This window comes from Rhincodon typus, chromosome 9 (genome assembly GCF_021869965.1).
Source record: "Rhincodon typus isolate 14 chromosome 9, sRhiTyp1.1, whole genome shotgun sequence".
Taxonomy (NCBI): domain Eukaryota; kingdom Metazoa; phylum Chordata; class Chondrichthyes; order Orectolobiformes; family Rhincodontidae; genus Rhincodon; species Rhincodon typus.
The window spans coordinates 37,738,615-37,764,490 of NC_063340.1; the positions used below are offsets into that span (position 1 = coordinate 37,738,615).

The window sequence follows — 25,876 nt, forward strand, 5'->3', positions numbered from 1 at the left end:
GCGACTGGGAGGTGCAGTTGTTTGTTGCGAACCGAGCGTAGGTGTTCCACAAAGCGGTCTCCAAGCCTCCACTTGGTTGGGTACCGCTTTGTGGAACACCTATGTTCGGTGCGCAACAAACAACTGCACCTCCCAGTCACAAACCATTTCAACTCCCCCTCCTACTCCTTGGATGAAATGTCCATCCTGGACCTCCTGCAGTGCCACAACGATGCCACCAGAAGGTTGCAGGAGCAGCACCTCATATTTCGCTTGGGAACCCTGCAGCCCAATGGTATCAATGTGGACTTCACAAGTTTCAAAATCTCCCATCCCCCGACCGCATTCCATAACCAGCCCAGCTTGTCCCAGCCTCCCTAACCTGTCCTCCCACCTCAAGCCCCACTCCCATCTCCTACCTACTAGGCTCATCCCGCCTCCTTGACCTGTCCGTCCTCCCTGGACCGACCCATCCCCTCCCTAACTCCCCACCTACACTCACCTTCACTGGCTCCAACCCCGCCTCTTTGACCTGTCTGTCTCCTCTCCACCTATCCATCTTCTATTATTTCTATTTATATTCTATTTATCCATCTTCTATCAGCCTCCCTCTCTCTCCCTATTTATTTCAGAATCCCCTTCCCCTCCCCCATTTCTGAAGAAGGGTCTAGACCCGAAACGTCAGCTTTCCTGCTTCTCTGATGCTGCTTGGCCTGCTGTGCTCATCCAGCTCTACATCTTGTTTTCTCAGGCTACATATATACCCTTTGTTTTTGCTGGAATAACCAATTTGCTTATTTTGCTAATATTATTCATCATCTATGAAAAAGTTGTGCTCCATAAAGTTAGCTCTAAAGTATGAGTAAGAAAGGCTTTAAGAAAACTTAGAAGAGTAAAACAAGGAGGTTTTTAGCAACCAAAACGTAACCAGCAGGTGTAGGGCTCAAGGTTCACTGGGCTCAAAATGTTAACTCTACTTTCTCTTCACAGATGTTGCCTTACCTGTTGTATTTCTCAGCACTCTTTTTTTTTCAGATTTCCAGCATATACAGATCCGTATGTTTATTCCAGCTTTTAATAAATTTGCAATCAAATGTATTTAGCAACAGGAATGCTATGTCTCTGTACACGGATCTGAAACAGTGGCAATCCTCTCAGCCTAGTAACCATGGATATTGGCCCGGTGGTGTTTGCACATTTTAGTTATTCTACTGTAATAATCAATTTAAAGTCACAACACTTGGTAAAATTCCATTAACTGCTATAAGTAGGAAGGTTTTAAGATTTAAAATCACAAACACCTACTTGCACAAAATATACTAAAGCTAAATCAACTGCTGACAAAAATTATATTCAACTATATAATATATTCAAGCATGTTCAAGAATATAGGACACACAGTAGGTCCATAAAATGTAACTGGAGTGTTTGCAAGAGTTTTTAACTATGCGTATTCAGTGAATGATACTATCGACCAAGTACAGGATTGCTCTCCACTGCTTATAAGATATCAACGTGCGACTAATTTGGTTCATTCCACGTGTCATTAAGAGGAGAGTAGGAGAGTGCACTGGACACAGTACAGTGTATGGACCTTGACAATATCCTAGTAGGCGAGGTTAAAGATCTCTGCACCATAAGTAGTTGCTCTGCTTGCTGATCAGTTTCCGTGCCGCTCAGAGCACCTTTCTATCAATGCGAAAGATTGCTCCATGATGCCATGCACATAAAAAGAAAGAGGAAGATCTAACCCAACTTATTACTGCCCCATTGGTCTCCTCCCAATAATATGTAAAGACTCAATGTGGAATTATTTAGTCGTTTTCACAACAATAGGATGTTCTAAAACACTTCACAGCGAAATAAATGTTTGATATGCATTTATTGTTGTAAAGCAGGAAGCAAGGTAACCAATTTGCAGACAAAATAACAATGTGAGAAAACAGAGCAATCTGTTCAGTGATGTTTGGAAAAATTCTGTTCCTGAACACCAACATCCATCCGTTTAATAAAGAAGATTAATTTTTAAAGAAAAAAATGAATGTCTTCATTGATATTATATGAATATACTAATTTGTACCCATACACATATGCCAGTTTCAGTAGGTCACAAGTGATCTAAAACATTTTATAGTAGTTATACATTCTTGCTATCGAAAATACGTATCAACATAAACACATATTTAAATACAATATTTATGACTTTCTTTTTTACCTCTTTTCTTTGTCAGTTCTTCTTCATCTCCCACTTCATCCTCAGTTACCTCTGAACCGGTAGTATATTCTTCATCTTCAGAATACATTATTTGTTGTTTCTAAAGGAAATTACGTTTTAATGTTTGTGGCTATACAATGATTACTTTATATCTAAACATAATTTTTGATAGTTTTAGTACATTAATTTAATATTTTAGCTTCAAATATAATTTTGCAATTTTTATTTAGAAACAAGGACAACTTATTTCAAGCTGCTGACTAGAAAAATAATCAATGTTATGCCATTTTTAAAAAAATTGCTATCTATAAACAAATTGAATTGGGAGAAAATAATGGAAATATTACGAACAGAACTACAACTACCAAAGGAGGCCATACCACTTTCTGCTAAAGGGAAATTAAGAACTAGCCATTTTTGGAAGGATGTTGTCATCTAGGAGATACGAGTGTTGGGTTAGCAGAGACACACAAAATCTTCAAATGCCTTCAAATTATTATCTTAATTGCCCAGTATGTCTGCAAATACAAGATTTCTAGTCATTCACTTGCCGAAGACTTGAATAGAACGAAAACCTCTCACTCTGGAAAATAAAGCTATCGTGTATAAAAACACATCATGGTATGTGGATATAAAGTTTATCAACAATCTAATTTTGAAATATGAATGTCTAACTGGGTATTGTATTTTCGAAGTAGAAAAGACAGGTTTACATGAATTAAATTTCACCACTAATTACTGAGGAAGACTGTTTCCTAACTATCTTGTTCCATGACAAAGTCCTTGTGTTGGATTCAGGGTTCAAAACAACATTATGGATCCTTTTTCCTCAATTTAAATTTGTGCTGCACCATGCCCATTGAGATCAGAATGTGTAAAATCTCTGGGAGATATTGATAGTTATCATTCTCTTTGCCTATAGAATCAACACTGATATATTAGACTATAATACATGGGCTGCATCTGCTGGCATCCAAGTCAGATTTAAAAAGAATGATAAAAAGCTAGCAAACACATAAAATTGAAATGATTTGAATGAAAGAAAATATTGGTAAATGCAAGAAGATATCAAGCAAAATAGCTTTAAACAGTTTTTTAAAAAATTGGTTTTATTATGGTGCATGCACAAAATGAAAAATATCAGAAATGAGCATGTATAGTCGGCAATTAGGGGTAGATTATTGCTGTTAGCAATCATTTAATCATCCCCATACGTTTACCACACTTAAATAATTCCATCATCTCATCAACCCTGCCATTCATACCATGACCATCAATCCATGTGAACATATGAACATACGTACAAACTAGGAACAGAAGATAGATTTTGGGTCGGTCGAGCCAGCTCCACTACCCACATGCCCATTTATTTTCTAAAGCCTTTGATTATAAAAAATAAAAATATTCCGTGACTATGCCTCCACCATTTTCCAACTTAGAGAGTTCAAAATTTGCATCATCTTCTGTCAGAGAACATTTCTCATCACTCCCCTAAAGTGGTGACCCTTAATTCGTAAATAGTGTCCTGTTTTTCTGGACTCAACCACAGGAGTAAACATTGCTTCCATGTCCAGCTTATCAAGGCCATTCAGGATCCACAATCAAGACATCCCTCACTCTTCTAAATTCTCTCTCAAACTTTCCTCAAATGAAGAACTGAATATTATTTAAATGGAGAAATACTGCAGAAAGCAGCAGCCCTGAGGGATTTGGAGGTCCTAGTGCAAAATTCAAATCAAGCAAGCATCTAAATTCAGTGGGCGATAAGAAGGCAAATGGAATGCATTTCAAAGGGAATGGAGTATATAAATAAAAAAAACCAACTATAACTATAGTTATAGCTCTGAAAACTACAGAAGGCACTGGTGAGACCACAACTGGCATATTGTGAACAGTTCTGGTCCCCTTATCTCAGGAAGATTGGGGAACTGTACAGATAAGGTTCGCTAAGTTGATCCTGGGTAGAGGGATTTTCTTATGACGAGAAGTCAAGAATATTGGGCTTGTATTCATTGGAGTTTAGGAAAGTGAGAGGAGATCTTATCTAAGATTCTTATGGGGCTTGATAGGGTAGATGCAGAGAGGTTGTTTCCCCTTGTGGGAGAATCTAGGACCAGAGGGCATGATCTCAAATCAAGGAGCTACCCATTTAAGACAGAGATAAAAAGGAATATGTTTTCTCAGAGAGTGGTGAACATGTGGAATTCTTTACCACAGAGGGCTGTCGAGGCTGGGTCCTTAAGGATATTCAAATCTGAGATAGACATTTTTAATCAGTAAGGAAATCAAGGGGAAAAGGAAAGTGGGTTGAATATTTTCTGATCAGCCATGAGCTTATTGAACGATACAGTAGGATTGATGGGAAGAATGGCCTACTTATGCTCCTACATCTTATAATCGCATACGACAACACATGCATTCCAGGAATCGATCCTCTGAACTGCTTCCAATGCATTTACATCATTCCATAAATAAGAAAACCAAAACTGCTCATAGTATTCAAGATGTGGTCTCATTAATGCCCCCTACACAATTATAGCCTTACAGCTTTACTATTATGTTCAATTCCTCTCATAACAAAAGATAACATTCTATTAGCCTTCTTAATTACTGCCTCATTTTTGTGACCAATTCAGTAAACCACTAAATCACACTGCACCTCAGAATTCTGTAATCGCTCTCGATTTACAGTAATGCTCTGCTTCTTTATTCAGAGTCATACAGCACAGAAAATGGTCCTTCAACCCATTATGTCTGCACCAATCAAAAGCAGCCACCTAACTGTCCTAATCCCATTTTCTACCATGGCCCATAGCTTTGTATGCCTTGGCATCGAAAGTGTACATCAAAATACAATTCTTCCTGCCAAAGTGAAAACTTCACGTTTTTGCAACCCCATTATGGTGAGACTTTATGAGAATTATAATTTGGACGTTTTTAACAAAGGTTGGCCATTAAAAGGGTGAAAATATTAATGTGATATGCTGAAAGAAATTGTGGGACAGTTAGTAGATCAGGAAATTTTTACACAATAAGTTGGGAAGCCCTGTTTCACACTGCAGTGGAACTAAAGGAGAAAGCAACTTATAAAATGGCTCTCATGAGACCTATTCTTAATGAAATTTACTGAGAAGTTGATAAAAGCTGAGGTATTAGAATTTCTGACTTTTGTCACGGAATAACCATTGCACTTGCCTTAAGCTTAAATCTCAGCTGTCCATTTCACAATTTACACAAGTCACATTTACATTCAGTCCTATGCCCACTAAATTGCATTGGCTCACAGCAACGCATTGATTTAAAAATCCTCATTCACCTTTAAATCCCTCCACAGGTTCTGTCCTCCTTTGCTCTGTAACTTCTTCAAGCCCTACAACCTTTCTCATACTGACTCCATCTAACTCTGGCCTTTATCCATCCCCAGTTTCTTTTGTTGCTCTGTCAGCAGCCATTTCTTCAGCTGTTTAGTTTCTCCTCAAGATACTTCTCTTTGACAGAACACATCACCACCAAATATAAAGGCTCTTTTTTTGCTCAGTATTAACGTTTCTACTTTAACACTCATATATTACCACAAGCGACACTTAACTGCATTAGAGATGCTACATAAATGCAAGTTGTTGTTGCAATGGCTTTTTGATTAACATAATCTATGCTCATGTTTGGTACAGGAGATTAAAATTTAACCTTAAGAAAATTTAAATTTTGTGTGAAGAAGCAAGATTTAAACATGAGTCTTCAGACTAATTCACAGCTGATGCCAATATTTACCCTTGCAGACAAACTAAAACATTTTGTCATTAACCAAATGTTCATACGTTATTTGAATAGATAAAAACATATGCAAGAATTTTAAAATATTAAACAATAACAACAATTCAACATACCAGCTGCAAGCTCCAGTTTTTCAAAAGTGAAAACTGCAAAATAAAGTCAGAAAAAGAGTGTAAAACAAACAAAAAGAAATCAAATAAGGAAATACAACAGTATGGAATCCAACACATACATATAATCAGTAATAGTCAGATCTTATTTGCATTAAAGCTAATTTTACTGTCTTTGTCATCAATCCATTCAAAAGATTTATAAATAATCCACAATGAACATTTTGAGACAACAAAAGTTAAATTAGAGCTGGAAACATTTATGCAAGTAATAAAGAAAACTAATAACCAGTTTCATTCTCTGCCAAATGTTTTTCAGAAGTCATTTTGCATGAACAAATTAACAGCTTTAAGTAAGGCCTTTGAAAAGAGTGATTACTCACATTTAATATCCTTAAGTGCTTCCAATATAATTAATCTAAGTCATGTGTCATTACACATTGTTATCTTTTGGTATATATTTAAATAACCGAACCTCAACAACTAAATAATAAATTTAGGTCTAAACTTATTGCATAAATAGAAGAAGTTTAATTCTGAGATGTCGGAAACCAAATCGCAAAGTATAAAACCTTTTGTTTGCTTGGTCAATTTCACTAAATTAATTTAAAATTACATACTGTAAATGGGTAACTTGTAGTTTTATAATTCAGAAAGCCATATTCACATCTTGGGATCACAAATTTAAAGTGCACTACCAAATAAGTTGAATATTTTTTCTGAAAAGGGTTTTACTAATTCACTAAATGGAATAGCAGCTCCCATCTACAACTAAGAAAAAATTGCCAGCATCAAGTAGACAACAGAGATTAATTATTAATACACTTTTCCTGGTATATAATAAATACAAAACCAAACAATCCTTCATGTAAAACTGAATCCATGACTCCTAGTCCCAAGCAAAATGCTTCTTTGAGACTATCTCATTAGTAGTTCCAACATCACGTCCTAGAGTAGAGTAAAGGTTGGCCAGGCATTCTAAATAGTAGGAATACCATAGCCAACAGTCTACTTTCAAGTAGCATCACTGAAGTATATTCATTTGCCATTTGTTGCAACTTGCAATGCACAAAAAAGCTGTGATTTTCTATGTAACATCTACACTACATTTTAAAAGTATATATAAACAAATGAAAAAAAAATTCTTCTGATCTCTGTCCTGAAATGGCAGGCCTAATTTTATAACAGTGGCCACCCCAGTTCTGGACTGACACATAAGAGAAAGCGTTCTTTCCATGTCAACTTTGTCAAGACCTTTCAGGATCTTTTACATTCCTATTATGTCACCCCTCACTCATCTAAACACCAGTGGAAGCAAGCCCAGTCTGCTCAACTTTCCTCATAAGCAATCCCACACATTCCAGGTATCAATGTAGTAAACCTCTTCAGAGCCACCTCCAATGCACTTATATCCTCCTTTAAATAAAGAGACCAAAACTGCACACAGTTTTGAAACATGAACTCATCGATGCCCTGTATAACTGAAACAAAAACAGAAAATGCAGGTATGGCAGCACCTTTGGGAATAAAACAGAGTTAATATTTCAAGTCAGATGATAATCAGACAAAGACCCATTTCTGTATTTCCTGTTTCTTGCTCGCCAGGTTATCTTCTATCCTTGCTATTATAACAGAAGGAAAGCCAAATCAAATCAGCCATACTATCGCTGGATTTGCAACACAAAACATTCAACAACCCTCAAAATTGCTCAATTATTTCTATCCAGACTTTAAAAATAGCAAAGTTTGGATACCAAGTTTAAACAAAAATTAACAAATTGTTATTAACTTTAGAAGAACACAGATAAGCTACAAGGCAATCTAATTAACATAGAGTCATGGAGTCATAGAGCTGCACAGCACGGAAACAGACCCTTCGGTCCAACTTGTCCATGCCGACCAGATATCCTAAACAAATCTAGTCCTACTTGCCAGCATTTGGCCCATATCCCTCCAAATACCCCCTGTTCATATACCCATCCAGATGCCTTTTAGATGTCATATTTATATCAACCTCCGCCACTTCTTCTGGCATCTCACTCCACATATGCACCATGCTCTGCATGAAAAAGTTGCCCCTTAAGTCCCTTTTAAATCTTTTCTCTCTCACTTTAAACCTATGCCCTCTAGTTTTGGACTCCCACACCCTGGGGAAAAAACCTTGGCTATTCACCCTAACCATGCCCCTCATGATTTTATAAACTCTACAAGGTCACCCATCAGCCTCCAACGCTCCAGAGAAAATAACCCCAGCCTATTCAGCCTCACCCTATAGTTCAAACTCTCCAACTTGTAAATCTTTTCTGAACCCTTTCAAGTTTCACAACATTCTTCCTATAGCAGGGAGACCAGAATTGCAAGCAGTATTCCAAAAGTGGTCTCACCAATGTCCTGTATAGCTGCAACATGACACCCCCCAACCCCACCAACACCTATACTCAATGCACTGACCAATAAAGACAGCATACCAGATGTCTTCTTCCCTGTCCTGTCTACCAGTGACTCCACTTTCAAGGAACAATGTACCTGCACTCCAAGGTCTCTTTGTTCAACACCACTCACAAGGACCTTACCATTAAGTGTATAAGTCCTGCCCTGACTCACCTTTCCAAAATGCAGCACCTCACATTTATCTACATTAAAGTCCATCTGCCACTCCTCGGCCCTTGGCCCATCTGATCAAGTTCATGATCTAAGCCCAATTTTCTCTCAATATGAACCTCCACTCATACACTGATAGACAAGACATAATTAAGAAATAAATTAGAAAAAGAATTGTGATTTTTCAGATTGATGACCATTTCAACGACAAATACCAGGAGTTCAGGAAACCCCTCAATGATGGATTGTGTATAGGCCCAGAGGATTGTATATCTTGCTTGATACTACAGCAAAACCAAATATAAGCCCAGTCCAACAGCTTCCAAAGCAAAACTGCCTCCTGCCCAAAAAACCTAGTCAGAATTAGTTCATTGTGCTTTTTTCTTTCTTTGTTAACATTTTCCATAGCTAAAATGAAGAGTAGTACATCTGCTAGCTCATTAGCTACTTTTGTAACCAGAAGATGAAGTAACAGCCATGATTGAATAGCAGAGCAGACTTGATGGGCTGGATGGCCTAACACTGCTGCTATATCTTATAGTCTTACATCTGGACCTGCAGACCTGTCAGCCAACAGCTCCACAAGTTTGCTTAGTACTGCTTCCTCCATGATTGCAATTTCACTAAGTTACTTTCTCTCTTCCACCTTCTGATTTATAGTGGGTACAGAAACTTTTTTTGAGTCCTCTATAGTGAGGACAGAAGCAGTTTGTTCACTTGATCTGTCACTTCCTACTATCTCCTATTAACTCCCCAAATTCACTCCCTAAAGGATCATCATTCACTTACTCTGTTCTTTTTTAAAATATTGTAGAAATTCTGGCTACCTGTTTTACATTCCTAACTAGTTCCCTCTTGTACTCTAATTTCTTATTCATAATTAACTTTTTAGTCACTCTCTACCATTCTTTACATTCTAACAATCATCTGACCTGCCACTTTTACACAGCCACAAATCTTTCCTGAAGGTTAATGCTTTCCTTAACCTTTTTAGTTAAGTACAGATGGTAAGCATTCTCTTTAAATTTTTACTTTATAATAGGACTATCTCATTCTGAAATAACCCCTTAAACATCCATCGCTGTGCCTCTATTGACCTATTGCCTAGCCCAGTATCCCAGTTAACTTCTGCTAGCTCAGCTCTCGCATGGGAAAAAACTGCCCTTATTTAGGTTGAGATAGCAAACCTAATCTTCTCCCTTTGAAACTGGGTGTAAAGTTCAATCATTGTGCAGTCATTTCTACCTAGGGGTACATTTACTCAGAGTTGATTAATTAGTCCCCATTACATTATACCAAATTAACGTATCCTGCACTCTAGTCAGTTCCAGAATGTGCTGCTGTAGAAACTGTCTTGAAAACATTCTATGAACTCCTGTTCTACTATTGTCAATGTGACTTTTCCAGCTGATAGACCACATTATCTACTTTTTTTCAGTCTGTAGTTTGAAGCCACGCGTGATTATTACATCTCTTTTTTTCACAAACACCCAATATTTCTTCTTGTGTACTTTGTCCTACATTATAATTACTATTAGGGTTCTGCAGACCACTCTTAGTTTTGATTTCTTTCCTCTACTATTCTTCATCTCCACCCAAAGCAATTCTATATCCTGATATCTTGAACAAATGCCATCCTTAATTAGCAGTGCTACCCCTCCAGTAATCAATTAACAATAATGTGCTTTTTAGAAGTTGAGAACTTGATATTGTGCTGTTCAATTTTCACTTTGAAGCAAAAAAATACCCTCAAAGTGTCTGCGGCATGAGGAAATCCAGACTATATTTGATGTGCTAGAGTCTAAGCGACAAGTCACTGTAATGGATCAGGGTTGGGAATCATTACTGGGAACTTCGCTCTAAGAGACAGTCACATCCCTGAGGCCAGTTACTTCAGATTTGTTCCGTGGTCTGGGAAAGGAGGATGTTACTACTGGTGAGACAGCTTCAGAGATCCAGCAGCTCTAAAAGAGCTGTAACACTTGCTATTATTTAACAGCTTCTTGCAGTCTGAATGGAAAGAACAGGGAATGCAGGGAGTATGAATTCATGTCCACAGCACCATGATTCAGGATTACATTCAAGTTGGGAGGGAATAGAAAGAAATGTAGGAATAGATAGAAAGTTTAGATTACTATTCTCTGCAGCTGAGGATGTGTGTTCTGAATGTTGCATTGTAGAACCATAGAATCCTAGCAACGGCAAGAGGCCATTCAGCCTATCAAGTCTGCACCAGCCCTTCAAAGAGCATGAGACCCAGATCCAACCCTCCACTCCATTCTCATAACCCCACATTTACCATGGCTAATCAACCTAGCCTGCACATTCTTGGACATTACGGGGCAATTTAACATGGCCAACCCACCTAACCTACACAATCTTTGGACCAAGAGAGGAAATTGGACACCCGGAGGAAACCCACTTAGACGTGGTGAGAACCTGTAAATTTAATATCTTAGCAGGGAAATTTGCTCATTCTATTAAGGGAGACTTTATACTGATAGAGAGGGGGAGTGGAGGAATTCTAAGTAGCAGCGTAAATAGAAGAATTGATGGGGAAAGTTCTGAATGTGAAGAGAGCACGTCAATTAGAAAAGAAAGACAAGAGAGAGTCAGAGTATGTAGTAACTCTGAAGAAGGAAATTGCATTTATTTCAATGCACAGGGTCTTAGAGGCAAGGCTGATGAACTCAGGGCATGTTTTAGAAAATGGGATTGGGATGTCATAGCTATTATAGAAACTTGGCTGGGAGATGGACAAGACTGGCAGCTCAATGTTCCAGGTTTTAGATGTTAAAGGAAGGATAGGAAAGGAGGCAAGAAAGGCGGGTGGGGTGGTGGCATTTTTGATTAAGGAATACATTACTGCTGTAACTAGAAAAGATATTTCTGAAAACTCATCCAGTGAAAATATATAAGTAAAAATTATAAATAAGAAAGGAAAGATCACTTTGATGGGATTGTTCTGCAGGCCCGCCAGTAGTAACAGGGTGATTGAGAGACAAATATGTAGGGAGGTCTCAGATATATGTAGGCATAATAAGGTAGTAACAATCAGCAATTTTAATTTTCCAAACATTGACTGGGGCTACCGTAGTATTATAGGTTTGGATGGCGAAGAATTTGTCAAATGTGTTCAAGAAAATTTTCTTTATCAATAGATGGATGCTCCTACTAGAAAATGAGCAAAACTAGACCTTCTTATGGGCAATAAGGCAGGGCAGGTGACTGAAGTAAAAGTGGGGGAACATTTTGGGTCTAGCGATCATAATTCTATTAGTTTCAAAATGGTTAAGGAAAAGGATTAGCCTTCCATAAAAGTTAAAATTTTTAATTAGAGTAAGGCAAATTTTAACGGTATGAGACAAGAACTTTCAAAAGTTAATTGGAGTAGACTGTTCGCAGGTAAAAGGACATCTGACAAGTGGGAGGCATTCAAGAATGTGATGATGAGAATTCAGCGGCATTATGTTCTTGTTAGAGTGAAAGTTTAGGCTGGTAAGATTAAGGAACAATGGACGAATAAAGGTATTGAGGTTCTAGTCATGAATTAAAGAGAATCTTATTTTAAATATAGACAACTTGGTTCAATTGAATCTCTTAATTAATATAAAGATTGTAGGGGTATTCTTACGAAAGAAATCAGGAAGACAAAGAGGGGATATGAGATAGCATAAGGTTAAGATATGACAGATAAGGTTAACAATAATGCAAAGTGATTTTACAAGTAAATTAAGAGCAAGAGGATGATTAGAGAGAGGGTAGGGCCTCTTAAAGATTAAGGAGGTCATCTTTGTGTTGAACCCCAGGAGATGGGAGAGATACTGAATGAATATTTCTTGTCAGTTTTTACTGTGGAGAAAGAAATGGAGTCTAGAGGATGCAGGGAGATAAACTTTGGTATTTTAAAATCAGTTCACATTACAGTAGAGGAAGTTTGGGAAGCCTTAGAGAATAGAAAAGTGGATAAATCTCTGAGACCCGACCTAGTGTATCCCAGAACGTTGCAGGGAGTAAGGGAAGAAATTGCAAGACCCCTTGCAGAAATATCTGCATCATCTGTAACTGCGGGTGAGGTGCCTGATGAGTGGAGGGTGGTTAATGTTGTACCTTTTGTTAAACAAAGGTTGTAAGGAGAAATCAGGGAACTATAAACCTGCGAGTCTGACTTCGGTTGTGGTAAATTGTTGGAGGTGATTATAAATAAATGTCCATAAACACGATTTTGAGAGGCAAAGATTGATTAGGGATAGTCAGCATGGTTTTGTGTGAGGAAAATCATGTCTCACAAACTTGATTGAGTTTTTTGAGGAAGTTACCAAAAAGGTAAATGATGGCAGAGCAGTAGACGTTGTTTATTTGGATTTTACTAAAGCCTTTGACAAGGTTTTGCAGGGTAGACTAATTAGTAGGGTTAGGTCACATGGGATTCAGGGTGAGCTTGCCAATTGGATACATAATTAGATTATCAGCAGGAGACAGAGCGATGGTGGAGGGTAGCTTTTCAGATTGGAGGCCTGTCACCAGCAGTGTTCCACAGGGATCAGTTCTGGGTCCTCTTTTGTTTGTCATTTATATACATGATTTGGACAAAAATATAGAAGGCATGGTTAGTAAGTTTGCAGACAACACCAAAATTAGTCGCATAGTAGACAGTGAAGAAGGTTTTCTAAGAATACAAAGAGATTTTGATCAATTGGGGGTCAATGGGCTGAAAAATAGCAGATGGAGTTCAATCTGGATAAACATGAGGTATTGCATTTTGTTACAACAAACAAGGGTAGGATTAATTGCATAGCCTTGGGTTGTGTTGTAGAACAGAGGGACCTAGGGTGCAGGTACGTAATTCTTTGAAGTTTCCATCACATATAGACAGGGTGATTAAAAAGGTGTTTGGCAAGCTTGCCTTCATTGCACAGTCCTTTGGGTATAGCAGTTAGGAAGTCATGTTGAGGTTGTACAGGACATTGGTAAGGCCTCTTATGGAATATTGTGTCCAGATCTGGTTGCCCAGTCATTGGAAAGACTCCACACAGACAATCCCCAAATCTGGAATCTGGGTCCTTATTGTGAGGCGGTAGAGCTAGCCACTGAGCCATTGTGCCACCTGTCCCAATTGTCTGCCTAGTGCCAGTGTTAAAGACATCTCCTTGGGCTGGAAAGGAATTTGGATTGGAAGGGGAATGCAATGGATCTAACTGTCATGATCGGTGTGGGTACCAATGACATTGATATAACTAGGAAAGAGATCCTACTGAGGGATAATGAACAGCTAGGGACTAAAACAAAGAATCACCAACAACTAGAACCACAAAGATAATAATCACTGGATAATTACCTGAGGGTAAAATAGATCAATTGAATGCGTTGCTCAGAATAATTTGGAACAAATGGGATTTGATTCATGGGTCACTGGTGTTAGTATCTGGGAAAAAGAGAGATCTGTCATGTTTGAACAGCCTCCACTTGAATTTTGCTAAGGCCAGTACCCCGGCAAATTGAAGAATAAGGCTGATGAAACAACTTTAAACTAAATAATGAGAGGAGAATTCAGTCGAGTTAAGATTTAGATAATTAATAAGAAAGGACAAAGCAAAACTACAGGGTCATGATAAGGGGATTGATAACAAAGAGTGACCGAGGAAGGAACAGGTTGTACAGCATGAGTGAACCAGAAAATAGGGACTGTAAGGAAAAATGGTGGAAAAACAGAGACACAGAGATGGATGGCGAGTAGATGTAGAGAAGTGATTACACAGCAGGATCAGTCAGATAGATGGATGACTGTCAGGAAAGGTAAGAAGAAAGGTAAGAAGGTAGTTCAGAAGTCTCCTGTAGTTATTCCTCTCTCAAACAGTTGTTTCAAAACAAAAACAGAAGTTGTTGGAAAAGCTCAGCAGGTCTGGCAGCATCTGTGAAGAGAAATCAGAGATAATGTTTCGGGTCTGGTGACCCTTCCTCAGGACTCATTTCTGAATACTGTTGAAAAGGATAGTGGATAGATAAGCCCCCTGGGCCAGACGGGATATACCCAAGGTTGCTACGGGAAGCAAGAGAAGAGATTGCTGCGCCTATGGTGATGATCTTTGCGTCTTCACTGTCCACTGGAGTAGTACCAGATGACTGGAGGGTGGCAAATGTTATTCCCTTGTTCAAGAAAGGGAATAGGGATAATCCTAGGAATTACAGACCAGTCAGTCTTACTTCTGAGGTGGGCCAATTATTGGAGACGACTCTGAGAGATAGTATTTATGATTATTTGGAAAAGCACAGTTTGATTAGAAATAGACAGCATGGCTTTGTGAGGGGCAGGTCATGCCTCACAAACCTTACTGAATTCTTTGAGGATATGACAAAGCACATTGATAAAGGTAGAGCAGTGGATGTGGTATACATGGATTTTAACAAGGCGTTTGGTAAGCCCCCAGGCCAGACGGGATATACCCAAGGTTGCTACGGGAAGGGAGAGAAGAGATTGCTGCGCCTTTGGTGATGATCTTTGTGTTCTCACTGTCCACTGGAGTAGTACTATCCCCCATACTAGGCTCATTCAGAAAGTAAGGAGGCATGGGATTCAGGGAAATTTGGCTGTCTGGATACAGAATTGGCTGTCCAATAGAAGACAGAGGGTGGTAGTAGATGGAAAGTATTCAGCCTGGAGCTCGGTGACCAGTGGTGTTCTGCAGAGATCTGTTCTGGGACCTCTGCTCTTTGTGATCTTTATAAATGACTTGGATGAGAAAATGAAAGGGTGGGTTAGTAAGTTTGCCGATGACACGAAGATTGGTGGAGTTGTGGATAGCGTGGAGGGCTGTTGTAGGTTACAACGGGATATTGAAAGGATGCAGAGCTAGGCAAAAAAGTGGCAGATGGAATTCAACCTGGAAAAGTGTGAAGTGATTCATTTTGGAAGGTCAAATTTGAATGCAGAATACAGGGTTAATGGCAGGATTCTTGGCAGTGTGGAGGAACAGAGGGATCCTGGGGTCAACGTCCATAGATCCCTCAAAGTTGCGACCCAAGTTGATAGGGTCGTTAAGGTGTATGGCGTGTTGGTTTTCATTGGTAGGGCATTTGGGTTTAAGAGCCACGAGGTTATGCTGCAGCTCTATAAAACCCTGGTTAGACCACACATGGAATATTGCATTCAGTTCTGGTCACCTCATTATAGAAAGGATGTGGAAGCTTTAGAGAGGGTGCAGAGGAGATTTACCAGGATGCTGCCTGGACTGGAGGGCAGGTCTTATGAGGAAAGGTTGGAGGGAGCTAGGGCTTTTCTCATTGGAGCGAAGGAGGATGAGAGGTGACTTGATAGAGGTGTACAAGATGATGAGAGGCATAGATAGAGTGGATAGTTAGAGATTTTTTCCCAGGGTGAAAATAATTATTACGTAGGGGCATAATTTTAAGATGGTTCTGTAACTGTAACTTGAGAAGGCTTGCCCTCTCTTTTCCCATTTTCTCTCAGTCTCTCTTGAGGACACAACTTCGTGATAAAGCAAATTAGAGAAAAATCCATTCAAAGATCTCGTCAATATTTACTTGGAGGAAGGTATAGGGGAGATGTCAGAGGTAGGTTCTTTATACAGAGTGGTGGGTGAGTGGAATGCGCTGCCGGTAGTGTAGTGGAGTCAGATACATTAGGGACATTTAAGTGACTCTTGGATAGGCACATGGATGATAGTAAAATGCAGGGTATGCAGGTTAGTTTGATCTTAGAGTAGGATAATAGGTCGGCACAACATCGTGGACCGAAGGGCCTCTACTGTGCTGTACTGTTCTATGGTCTATGTATTGTGAGACCACACCATTTTACTTAAGGAGGAATATACTTGCACTGAAACACAGTTCAGAGAAGGTTCAGTAGGTTCGTTCTAAGAATGAACACTTTGCAAAATGAGAAAAGGTTGAGACGTCAGGCCTGTCTTTACTGAAGTTTAGAAGAATGACTGGTGACCTTATGGAAACATAGAAGATTCTGAAGAGGCTTAAAAATGTTTCCTCTTGTTAGAAATAGTTCAGACAGAGATGAAGAGGAATTTCTTTTCTCAGAAGGTTGTTAATCTCTGGAATTATCTATCCTAAAGACACAGAAGCTGGGTCACTGAAATACATTCAAGGCTAAATTAGATTGATTTTGATCTATAATATAGACTGCATGCTGGAAAGTGGAATTAATCCCATAATCAGATCAGCCATGATCTTATTAAATGACAGAGAAGGCTTGAGGGACAAAACTGTTTAAGCCTGCTCCTGTTGCTAACATAATGTTGTCACTATAGTAGTAAAAAATGGACTAATAATTATCAGCTTCAATCGTCTGATTTTAATATCAGGAAATTTCAAAGACTAAAATGGTTTTTAAAAATGTGAGATACAATAACTATAACAGCCAGCTGGCCAAAGATTAGCCCATCTTGATGAAATCAATGTGAGACAAGCAAAGACAGTTTGAGCCAAAATTAACAATTTTAAAAAGCAATAAAGCTCAGATCTGCATCCCTTGTTTGAATTACATTTTTAAAGTGTATGGATGAGTTTCACTTGTTGGAGATAACAGTCATCTGCAAATTATTCAGCCCTGACATATACTGCATGAATGAGCTATATTTCAAGCAGCTGTTCTGGCACAGCAGCAGAGAGAAAGATGGTTCTGTAACTGTAACTTGAGAAGGCTTGCCCTCTCTTTTCCCATTTTCTCTCAGTCTCTCTTGAGGGCACAACTTAGTGATAAAGCAAATTACAGAAAAATCCATTCATGGAGAACTTAAAGATCTCTTCAATATTTACTTCTTCTGAAGATGTAAGATATTAATTAAACTAACGTGGTCTCAGGTTAAAACCTAACAACTCAGGAACACTCTTCGGCCATTTAAACTGAATTTTTTCTACCTTCCCTTTGTACTAGATACTCTTATCTTTATAAATTTTACATCTCTATGCATTTGTTATTGCATCTTAAACATTTTTTTCCTCAGGGTTAACAAGTAATAAAATTGTTCACTAAAATAAAACAAAGATGCTGGCGATCTGAAGTAAAAACAGAAATTGCTGGTGAAGCTCAGCATCTGTGGGAATAAAGCAGAGTTAATGTTTCGTGTCTGGTGAGTCTTCATCAAAACTCTAGGGTTCTCTGAGAAAAGGGTCACTGCACCCGAAACAATGACTCTGCTTTCTCTCCACAGATGCTGCCAAACCTGCTGAGTTTCTCCAGAAATTTCTATTTTTCTTTCAGATTTCCAGCATCCACAGTTTGTTTTTTATTTTAAAAAGAGGGAGTTGGTTTTTCCCTTTCACCTAGTCATAACAATGTTAGAGGTTGCCCGAAATACACAAGCAACAGTACAGATATTTTACATTATAAAACATTCATTGAAATAACTCGACTTATATCGTTTCTCCATTTGAAGAAAGCTACCATAGAAATATGAAAATACTCACAGTTGTGACATCACCGACTTTCTGTCCTTTCGATGAATTTGGCTCTGCTAAGATATCAAAATCAAGGTCCTGCTCGCCAGAAAGATGCGTGTTTGCATTACTGTAATAAAATTCCAATTGAAATTTTATGATGTGAAAAGAAACACTTTTCAATTACTAACTAAATATTTTATTTCAAGAAAACATATCTTCAAATTAAATTACAGCAAAGTTTTCACCATCCTATTTTAACCTAACCGTTTTACTAAGAAAAATTGCAGATACCTTATACCTTTACCACATAGTTACAGCTAAATTGTGCTTGACAGAAGTAATTGAAGTCACAGACTAGCAAGAAACTAGTTGTGCGTAGCAAGGGGTAATGGTTTGGAGATCATGCAAGTGGAGGAGAGGTAAAATCAGAAATAACAATTTATGCAAAGCCAAGAAAGAAAGAGGAACCATTACTGGATTTGCACTGGCTACTTCAGGAAAGGCTTAATTGGGATGGTGGATGGGAAAATGTGTCTAATTCTGACCATTCATCTATATAAAGACTGTGGCAGCAAGAGTAGGTCAGAGGCTAGGAACCTTTTAGCCAGTAACTCACCTCCTGACTCTGCAAAGTTGTCCACCATCTACAAATCACAAGTTAGGAGTTTAGTGGAATATACCCCACTTTTTCGGATGAGTGCAGCTCTGGTGACAGCCAAGATGCTTGACACAATCCAGGTTAAAACAGCTCACTTGATTGGCACCATAAGCACAAGCACTCATTTCCTCTAACAATGACACTCAGTAGCATCAAAGTTTATATAGCACCTTTCAAACCTTCAATCGCTACCATTTAGAACAACAAAGGCAGTAGATATATAGGAACACTACCACCCACAAGTTCGTGTACAAGTCACTCACTATCCTAACTTGGAAATATATTGCTGTTTGTTCACTTCTGGTGTGTTATTATCCTGGAACGTTCTCCTGAATATAACTGTAGATATAACGACACTACAATGGACTGCAGCAGTTCAAAAAAGCAGCTCACCAGCTTCTCAAAGGCAGCTAGGGATGGGCAACAGATGTTGGCCCAACCAGCAAAACCTACAACTCCTGAATAAATAAAACGAAAAAAAAGTTTTAAAAAAAAAACTATGAAGGACTTGAAGATTTTGGAGAGGAACAGGACAGATTTTGGAGTGCTGCGCACAGTTCTGATCATTCTGCTATAGAAAAGGTTCAGAAAAGGTTTACCTGGACGTTGCTGTGACTGGAGGGTTTAAGTTATACGAATAGGCTCGAACATTTTTTCATTGAAGCACGGGAGGTGGTGGGTTGACCTTTTGGAAGTTTATTAAATCAAGGGGCATAGATACAATGAATAGCAAAGGTCTTTTCACTATGGTGGGTAAGTTCAAAACTAGGAGGCATATTTTTAAGGTGAGAAGAGAAAGATTTAAAAGGGACTTGAGGAGCAACTTTTACGTAGGCGGTGGTTTGTGTGCTGAATGACTCTATATTAAGGATTACAGGTATGTCGATAGACTGGAGAAATTGGGGCTATTCAGGTCAAGGAGAAATCAAATAGAGGTGTTTGAGATCTTAGATACAACACAGGACTACTTGCATCCAAGCAGTGAAGGCAGCATGTGGTGAAAAGAGGTAGGCCATTCCACAAACATTAGATTGGCCCTCGGCTCTGCAGTGCCACCACAGTTGCGAATGATGCTGTAGACAATTATACAACTCAACATCAGAAATCATATGTAAAATAACAATGCTGAATCATTTGAAACCATCTTCAACCAGAGGTGCTGAGTGAATGATCCCTCTTGGCTTCCTTCTCAGTTTCTCAACACTACGATGCCAACCTTTAGCCAATTCAATTCACTCCACGTGATTCTAAGAAATGGCTGAAGACAGAACATACTCCTATGATTACGGGACCTTACACTATTTTGAGAATTGTACTTAAGACTTATGCTCCAGAGCTGACGACAACATTAGCCAAGCTGTTCAAGCACAGCCACAACACTGTCATCTAGCTGTCAACGTGGAAATTGCCAAACTGCCACAAAAAAAACAGAACAAATTCCATTCAGCCAATTACCACCTCAAGTGTCTACTCTCAATCATTAGCAGAGTGAAGGAAGGTGCTATCAATTGGTATTTGCAAAGGAATAATCAGCTCATTGATGTTTGGTTTGGTTCTGCTATGTCCATTCAACTCCTGACCTCATTATAGCCTAAGTCATGCATTATCTGAGTGTAGCATCAAGGAGCCCTCGCAAAACTTATGTCAATTAGAATCAGGTGCAAAATGCTCCATCGGTTGGAGGCACATTTAGTACAAGCCAAGATGGCTGTGGTTGTTGGAGATCAATTACCTCGGTTCCAGAACATCACTGCAGGAATTCCTCAATGTAGTGTCAATTACAAGGTAAATCCTCACCACTGCTCATCATATTGTATGAGCTATTTGGTAGATTGCTGCCACCATCCTGTTTCTTGCTAGGGATCTACAGGATCAAACTAAACCTGCTTGGTTTGGTGAGGTGGATGAAAACCACTTGGTTAACTCATGAGAAGATACTTTTTTTTCTTAAAAAAAGATGTAGTTTATTGCACAATAGCAACTATACACAAGTTTCACTGATGAGAAAATACTGTTACAGTGACTACAAAGAAGAACCAGGTGATAGGTCTTACTTGCTTGAGACCTTAAGGTATTCTTTCACCAAATCTATGTGACATCATCATTTTGGGTGGTACTTAAGACATTAATCCTTTCAGACCCTGACATCCTTAAATAACATCTCCCCAAAGCTTTTTTCTTCCCCATTTCATTTTAAAACTACCCCAAAATCCAGCCCCTCTTTCCTGTACCACACTCCCATGACTTCGGCTTCATAAATTCAAGCTGTCTGAAAATTTCAGTATTCTCCCAGAATGTGCACTCTTCAGAATTGGTGAATTGGTAGATCTCTGGGTCAAAGACAGTTGACAGTGTGAGATTTGAGTGTCCCTTTATATTGGAGGATCTTCTTTGTTTGGATTTCATGCACGAAGGATGGCTGCGTATTGAAACAAGCACTTTTTTGTCATGTCCTGGAACACTGAAATACGTAATTTCACCTTGGTACTATTCTGGACCTCTAAGCCAGGCAATTTCTTCTTGATGGTGTCTTGAATCTTTGGACCATGGTCATCCTTTCTCAATGGTGGCTTCCACAGACTTGCACCACATCTTCAGTCTGTGTGAGCAGCATTTTAATGAAATCTGTAAATCTGTGCTCAAGTGTGTAGAGTCTTGAACACTTTATTTAATCCTTGATGATTGGAGTATTGGTGAAATCAAAATGTTCAATTACTCATCATACTATTTCAGGGTCGCATCTTGCTTGGCATGACCTTCATTGACAATTTTTTCTGGGAAGTAAATAAATATCTGTAAAATAATAAATTGCTTTCAAAACAAGTTAAAATGTTCTGCTTCAAACTGTGGCTTCTCAGCATCTGGCATCATTCTTAAATTTGTTATCACTGTTTGTTCATAAAGCTGTTTGCACTCAGAGTCGCATCAGTTAAGGATTCCTCGATTAGCTCAAATAGAGTGTGTTGCTCATTGGTTATCTGCTTGCTAGTGATTTCTCAGTAACCTTGACCTCTCCTCAGTGCTGATAAAAATGGAAAATGTTTCTGACAACCCAAAAAGTTACAGGTTACCATCTTGCTGACAGTATTAAAACCAATTACTTATGCCCACATAGCTCATCTCAAAAATTCTGTCCTCTGTTTGGGTTCTGCCATGAGTCTTTGGAGCCAGATGAAATCTTCTCCTGACAGTCCTCTGACTGTTGGTTCCACAACTCGCTGTACAATATCCAAGTATTCTTTAACATGATGTCACTTGACCAGTGGTTGCTTGACTTTTAATTAATTTGACTCCTTCCATCATTTTAAGATGTTCAGGTCAAAATATGCATTCTTGCTCAAGACTGAGAATTCTCAACATTGAAATACAAAGCTCTCTACAGTCTGACACACCTTATCTTGCACTATTGCTAATACCACATCATTAATCTACCTAAGGTGCCTGTGGCACAGTGTTAATGTCCCTACCCTTTGCTTACAAGATCCAAGTTCAAGTCCCACCTGCTCAGGAGATGTGTCCTTTAATCTAAAGTGCTATGCCTTCTGGAGCATTCATTTACACCGTTTTAGGTTGCAAACAGAGTTTCTTCACTCTACAGAATTGATTGATTGATTGATATTATTGTCACGTGTACCGAAATACAGTGAAAAGCTTTGTATTCATAGTGCTCTAACTGATAACATAATGACTTGTCCCTGTATTGAACTTGAAATTTGAGAGATGTTAATTGATATAAACATCTTTTTCCAAAATGCTTAGTCCTCTAGGGATACCCTTGGCTTTTTTTTCTACTGTGGCCTGTCCTACCTCAAACATATTTGCGAGTTGCTATTTGAGTTTTTGCTGTTCTGTGACTGTGACAATTACTGTTAGTTTCTGCTGTCTGTCCTTTCTCATGTGTGTCTTTAGAGGTGTTGTACCTTGAAAACTGAATAGTTTCTATCAATCTCAGTGATAATTTGATTTTCTCCTCTTTAGAATTAACTTGTGCCTCTTCCGGGTTTCTGCTTCACTCACCTTTTTCTACAACGGAACCTTGATCAGATTGACCATTTGGCCGAGGAGTGGTAAACAGAGTTTAATTTAGATAAATGTGAGCTGTTGCATTTTGGTAAGGCTGATCAGGGCAGGAATTATACACTTAAAGGTAAGGTCTTTGCTGAAAGAAGGGACCTTGGGGTACAGGTTCACAGTTCCTTGAAAGCAGAGTCACAGGTAGACAGGGTAGTGAAGAAGACATTTGGTACGCTTGCCTTTATTGGTTAGTGCATTGAGTATAGGAGCTGGGAAGTCATGTTGTGCCTGTACAGAACATTAGTTAGGCCACTTTTGGAAATCTGCATTCAACTCTGGTCTCCCTACTATAGGAAATATATTGTGAAACTTGTAAGGGTTCAGAAAAGATTTACAAGGATGTTGCCAGGGTTACAGGTTTGGGCTATACAGAGATGCCAAACAGACTGGGCTAGTTTCCCTGGAGTGTTGGAGGCTGAGGTTTATAAAATCATGAAGGGCATAGATAGGATGAATAGCCAAGGTCTTTTTCCCAGGATATGGGAGTCCAAGACTAGAGGGTATAGGTTTAAGATGAGAGGGAAAAAAATTTAAAAGGGACCTGAGGGGCAACTTTTTCACGCAGAGGGTGATGAGTGTATGGAATGAGCTGCCAGAGGTGGTGGAAGCTGGTACAATTACAACATTTAAAAGGCATCTGGATGGGTACATGAACAGGAAGGGTGAAGAAAGGTATGAATCAAATGCTGGCAAATGGGATTAGATTAATTTAGAATATCTAGTTGTTATGGATGAGTTGGACCAAAGGGTTTGTTTCCATGCTGTACATCTCTATGACTCTACAGTCAAATCTTCTTTTGATAATTATAAATCATACAAAGATTCATCAGCAATTCCAGCAATAATTCTGTTTCTTAAGGATCCTGCCATTAAATCTCAATTATCACATTTTTCTACTAATCTTGAAATCACAAGTGAAATTATCTATGGATTCCCCTCGATATTGTACTTTTCTATTAAATCTTGCTTTTTCAATAATTTTATTTGTTCTGAGGTTAAAGTAATCGTCAAAGGCTGTCAACAACTTCATCAAAAGTTCTGTTGCTTCTTTTACATCTTGGTGAGTTATAACATCATCAGCTATGTTCCAATGCATACATTACTATATTAAAGTATTCAGCTTCTCATCTTGTTTCTAGTTTAGGAAGCAATTCTGTATCTTCAGAATGTTTTGCCTAAGATGTCCAAATCCATAGTCTATTTGGCCCATCATGTGAAAATAAGCCTTCGTGGCAGTATAATTTTTGATGATTGTGAAATCATTCAAATTATTGTGATTATTTTCTTAGCTTTGAATGCTTCTAATTTGTCAGTAAAATGATGCTGTCACTGTGCACTGCTGTACTGGAAACTTTCTCTGCACATTTATTATCAAAATTGAGGATCACTGCCTTTAAATGGCTTCTCTAGTCAACAATACCTGTTTCTTAATAGCTTTAATGATTGAATCAGAGTGTCTGTTTTAATAACAAAAACAGAAATTGCTGGAAAATCTCAGCAGATCTGGCAGCATTGGTGGAAAGAAATCACAGTTAACGTTTCAGGTATAGTGATCCTTCAGAAGACTGGACCTGAAATGTTAAATTTGATTTCTCTCCACAGATGCTGCCAGACCTGTTGAGATTTCCCAAAATTTCTGTTTTTGTTTCAGATTTCCAGCATTTGCAGTTCTTTTGGTTTTCTATTTTAATAACGATTACTTTTTAAAAAAACAGCTTTATCAAATGAATTATTTTATCTATAAAAGCCTGTCCAACTGTTTTTCTCTCTCTCTCCGGGCTTCTTCTCCACCTACCACCTAGTTCAGAACCCTCAGCCCCACTTCATCTTCAGGATATACAGCAAGCTTTTCCTCAGTACAAATCAGTTTTGTAGATGGGTCACCAGACCCAAAATGTTAACTCTGTTTTCTCTACACAGATGCTGCCAAACCTGCTGAGTTTTCCCAGTAATTTTTATTTCTGAATTCTTTTAATTTTTTTTCCTAGGTGAACCTTACAGACTACGGCGATAAATAATAATCCCCATTGTTTTAACAATTCTTTTCTGGATGAGTCCCACCTCAATAGTCTTCTAATTTTCTTCTATTAAGTATGTCAGCTTAAGCTTCTAAAATACGGCAACTCTGGCTTTGTATCTTTCGCAGCTTAGCAGCCTTATTTTAAATTGCTTTTGTGACCCTTAGTTTCCCTTACTGTAACTATGTCTGATGGTATCTACCAGCTACGGCAGTGTTGCTTGATCTGAACTATAAACACTTTGCTTACTTCTCGCTTTCCTAGCCTGAAATGTATTCCTTTTTCTTAAAACAAAAACAGAAATTGCTGGAAAAGCTCAGCAGGTCTGGCAGCATCTGTGGAGAGAATTCGGAGTTAATGTTTTGGGTCTGGTGACCCTTCCTCAGAACTGATGGTAGCTAGGAAAATGTTGGTTTATATGCAGAAGATAGGGTGGGAGGAGGGGGTAAGGAATAAATGATAGGTGGGGATAGAGCCCAAAGAGAAAGGAGAACAGTTGGACAGACAAGGAGTTGATAATGATCTGACTAGGAGGGTGAATAGCTGATAATGGGGACTGTTAGTGGCCAACAACGGGTTGTGTATAATAAACCCCAACTATGTGTTAACAAGGCCTGATGTGTGGGGTTTGGGATAGGGACACGGGAGAGCGCAAGCCCTAAAAGTTACTGAACTTGATATCGAGTCCGGAGGGCTGCAGGGTTTCCAAGTTTTGCCAGAGCACTGCAGCAAGCCTGAGACAGAGATGTTGGCCAGGGAACAGGGTGGTGTGTTAAAGTGGCAGGCAACTGGAAGCTTAGGGTCTTTTTTGCAGACATAACGCAGGTGCTCTGTGAAGCGGCCACCCAGTCTACGCTTCGTTTCCCCAATGCAGAGGAGACCACATTGTGAGCAACGAATGCAGTAGACTAGAATCTGGGAGTGCAGGTGAAGTGTTGCTTCACCTGGAAGGTATGTTTGGGCTCTTGATATGGAGGAGAAAGGAAGTAAACGGACAGGTGTTGCATCTTCTGCGGTTGCAGTGGAAGGTGCC

The 25,876-nt window shown here is 38.8% G+C and overlaps 1 protein-coding gene across 2 annotated transcripts in view; it reads right to left on the reverse strand.

The window, feature by feature from the left end:
• Positions 1-25,876, reverse strand: part of sanbr (SANT and BTB domain regulator of CSR) — a 137,687-nt gene that overhangs the window by 38,654 nt on the left and 73,157 nt on the right. For both annotated transcript variants that reach the window (XM_048601512.1, XM_048601511.1), the window contains 3 exons: positions 18,121-18,220; positions 6,082-6,114; positions 2,195-2,294 (listed from right to left, as the gene is read on the reverse strand). In XM_048601512.1, the coding sequence (XP_048457469.1) occupies positions 2,195-2,294; positions 6,082-6,114; positions 18,121-18,220 (233 nt within the window). The remainder of the gene's footprint in view (positions 1-2,194; positions 2,295-6,081; positions 6,115-18,120; positions 18,221-25,876) is intronic.